The 3,720-nt window shown below is 45.3% G+C and overlaps 1 protein-coding gene across 1 annotated transcript; it reads right to left on the bottom strand.

The window, feature by feature from the left end:
• Positions 1–214: 214 nt before the first annotated feature.
• Positions 215–1,593, bottom strand: h1-0 (H1.0 linker histone). Its single transcript, XM_085360607.1, has one exon. It carries the CDS (start codon positions 1,356–1,358, stop codon positions 765–767), a length of 594 nt encoding a protein of 197 aa, XP_085216733.1. The 5' UTR covers positions 1,359–1,593; the 3' UTR covers positions 215–764.
• Between the last annotated feature and the right edge of the window lie 2,127 nt (positions 1,594–3,720).

The following is a 3,720-nucleotide window of genomic DNA, read 5'->3' as shown; positions in this document are numbered from 1 at the left end:
TAATACTATGGAAAAGAGGGTTTATATGTCATCCCAAATATCCACACATCCAAAATTGAGAACACTGTGTTCTTTGTCCTTGCAGCCAAATAAATGACATATAAGCCTTTAGAGTTTTGCTGTGCACAGTATTTTATCCATCCGCTTCACGGAGCGAATTACGCACATGCGCGCAATAAGTTGAAAACACTTTTTTGTTTTTTAGAAGATGACAAAGGTTTATTGGGTCGCAGTGTAAGCAGTCTTTAAAAGTGACTGAATACAGAGTGGTGCTTGTACATCATGAGTCGTCTGAACATGGAAAAATATATATACAGGATGGAGTCTGAATGACCACTATAGAGGCTTTAGGAAATTCTTGCTGACGCTCGCCTCCCATGGTTTGTACATTGTGAAGGCTCAACAATGCTCAACATTGAAACATTTGTATTTTCAGCATGACCTCGTGCACTAACAACAACTATTCATGACTTCCACTGTATATACAAGTTTTCCTTATCAGCAAGATCTCACTCTAGCCCATAAGTAACCGAGGATCAGACGGGAATTAACAGTATTATTAATATTATTATTAACGCAATAATTAAAAAAACAAAAAAACAATGCTCACAATTATTTCTACAGCTTTTTTAGGCTATAGTGCAAATGGAGAGAAAACTACTGGTAAAAACAGTATAAGTTTGCATGACACCTTACAAAAATAATACATATACGAAAACATTTCCTTAAGTATTTACAGTGATTTTGCCTCCGCTATTGTCCATTCACTTCTTTTTTGATGTCTTGGCTGCCTTTTTGGGTGTCTTTGCCTTGGGCTTGGCTGCTTTCTTTGCTGGTTTTGCTTTGGGCTTGGCTGCCTTGGGTTTCTTCGCCGGTGCCTTTTTGGCTTTTACTGGCGTCGCCTTCTTCGCGACCTTCTTCACTTTCTTCGCAGCTGCTTTCTTGGGTTTCTCCGGTGTCTTGGCCACCTTCTTGGGCTTGGCCACCTTCTTGGGTTTGGCGGGCTTAGCCGCTTTCTTTGGCTTGGCGGCCGTCACCGCTACCGCCTTGGTGGACTTTTTGGAGTCCTCCGGTTTGGTGAGCCTGAAGGATCCGGACGCGCCGATTCCCTTGGTGTGTCGCAGCGTCCCAGCCGCCACCAGTCTCTTCAAGGCCATTTTAATCTGGACATCGGCGTTGTCGCCCACCTTGTAGTTTTTCCTCACGTACTTCTGGATGGACTGACGGGACGCTCCGCTCCGGCTCGCGTCGTGAACAATAGCCGCTTTAATCATGTCCGAGTACTTGGGATGAGAAGCGAGCTTCTTGGGCTTGGATGCCTTCTTGGCTTTGGCTGGAGCCGTGGATGTCTCCGTCATGATGACTTTTTTGTTCTTCTTTGTTTTGAGTAAGTTAACCAGCAAGTCCTGGAAGGTGTAAGTGTCACCCTGCTCTGTGCACAGGAACGTCGAGAAGAGCGAAATAAACGCGCAGTCAGAAATGAAGCTTTTCCTCTAAGTCCAGGTTATCGGACAATGCGCTACTTTATTTCTGCTTATAAATAATAAAAAATCTCATCCACACAAAGTCACGCTTTAATACCCGGGATCAGTTTAAGTGTCTTATTCCACAGGCGCGTTAGTGAGCCTATGAAGCCTATCTGCGGACGTGATTGAGAACACCAACTGCCAGCAGCTGATCTAGCGGACTCCATGGAACTGGCGCCGTCCCGTTTGTGTTTCTTCATCCTCCAACTCCTGACAAATATAAAAACTCCCGATGAATACTACCGAGCGGAACATCACGGGCTGATAGCAGAGACATTGGGCTTCACGCCGGCACACTTGTTGTCCTCCATCCGCGCCGGCCAACAACTTTTATTCCAGGAAAACCCGCTGGAAGTAACGCGTGCCGTGAACAATTTTGCACAATTCGCATTAAATTGACCCAAACACGCGGAACCTGGGACAAAATCACCCAACGCACATCGAAACTGCATCTATGCTCGTGCTGATGCACGCTGTTCGTGCAATGCAGGAGTCCGTTTTTCCTTTTAATACATGGATACATTTTCACAACTAACACAGTCCGGCCATTGACTTTGAGTGACGTGGTCGAGATTATTTACTGTTAAACCACGTATAAATTAAATGTCACGGTATCCAAGTTGCAGGTGACACTCGGGACGGTAATGTGGGTTTATTCGGATCGTGACACGCTTCGTGGGTTCCCCGTGTTTGCTCATATTGAGGCAGAATTGGTTATAACTGTCACTATGGCAGTCTCCACTCGAGCTTCATTGTCAGGAAAGTTGCCAACACCTTCAAAGATTAGGGATTCTGATAGCGGGTCTTAAAATTGATCACACCGTTTCTGACAGGGGTCACGGATGAGTGGTCGCTGTATGACCAGGTGTGAGTCCAGCTGCACACGGGGGACCGCAGCCGAAACCAAAGTCCTTCAGTATAGGGCGCAGTGATGGCTTTCTTTTGTTCAGGAACTGGCGCATCAGACCACAGTCAATAACAGGTTGGACGTGTGGTTTTGCTCATGATAGTGAGGGTCTGGGGTGCCGATGCAAAGCAGCAAAAAATAGATCCCAGATAATGAACTTTGCAACAATTCTGCTACATTATTTCTCATTTTAATATCAGGTTTACTGTCCCTCCCTGCAACGCCATTTTGATTCCTATATGAAACTCACAGCCACAGGAGTAGTGCTCTCACTCGACTTTTGTGACGTGCTTATCCAAGTTATTGGGGACTAATTTTTGGATGGATACCAGTTTCTGTCCTCCTGCGCATCACACTAAATCTTGCACACATACACACACAAAAACCACGCCGACAACTAGGCAGCTTTTCACAGAGGAGGTCCTCCACTGTAGGCTACTGCAGGATTCTGCCCATTTTGGAGTACCCACTAAAGTACCCACTATTATAAAATTACATTTAGCTAGATTGCAATAATATCTCGCGTGCCTGTTTCTATATAAATATATATGAATGACATATAAATTATTTCTCTCCCTTGTTTATCCACCTGTGTGTTTATAGTGAGTTTAAGGACTGAGTGGGTTTTGTTTTGGGGGGCTTCTGGCGTGTGTGTTTCTCTGTTAACCACAGTCTGGGTGAGTTAGTGGGTTAGTGAGTGAGGAGGGATTGAATGGGTGAAAACGATCAGAGAGGGGAGGGGGCGTAGAGTGAATGAATGTGTGTGTGTGTGTGTGTGTGTGTGTGTGTGTGTGTGTGTGTGTGTGTGTGTGTGTGTGTGTGTGTTTTTCCCCCCCTTTCATGTGGTACACATGGAGCTTAAGAGGGACGGAAAAGATGAAAGGATGAGTTATGAATGGATGAGTGTGTGTGTGTAGGAGGGTCCATATGAAATAGTATTTATACTCATATAGCACAAGTGCACGGGTGGCGTTGGTGGTGTAGGTAGGTGAAGGAGTGAATAATTGAGCTCAGGCGAGCTGGAGGGAACAAAAATATGAATGTGGTGTAAGTGAATGGAGGAGAATAATTGGGCTGTGCGTTGCGCGTGTACGCGTTTGACTGTATAAATACTCACTGTTGGTTTTATGATAATATGGACAACATCTCTATTGTTTGTGGCTCCTTTTCGGGGTCAGGAGTAACAAGAACAGCGTTCGCGTTTCGGCTTGTTTGATTGGAGTGGAGGGCTGACTCCGGGGCCGTTGTTTTTGTCACCGGTTGCTCGCAGTGACGCGTCATTGTTTT

Source organism: Diplotaxodon limnothrissa, linkage group LG8 (genome assembly GCF_057381915.1).
Source record: "Diplotaxodon limnothrissa isolate DT_005_m linkage group LG8, D_limnothrissa_male_GT1.1, whole genome shotgun sequence".
Lineage (NCBI taxonomy): Eukaryota > Metazoa > Chordata > Actinopteri > Cichliformes > Cichlidae > Diplotaxodon > Diplotaxodon limnothrissa.
This window is presented reverse-complemented; position numbering and strand designations above follow the sequence as displayed.

Bases quoted from the DNA above. Each gene is read 5' to 3' on its own strand.
- h1-0 (XM_085360607.1), bottom strand. From the start codon at position 1,358: ATGACGGAGACATCCACGGCTCCAGCCAAAGCCAAGAAGGCATCCAAG.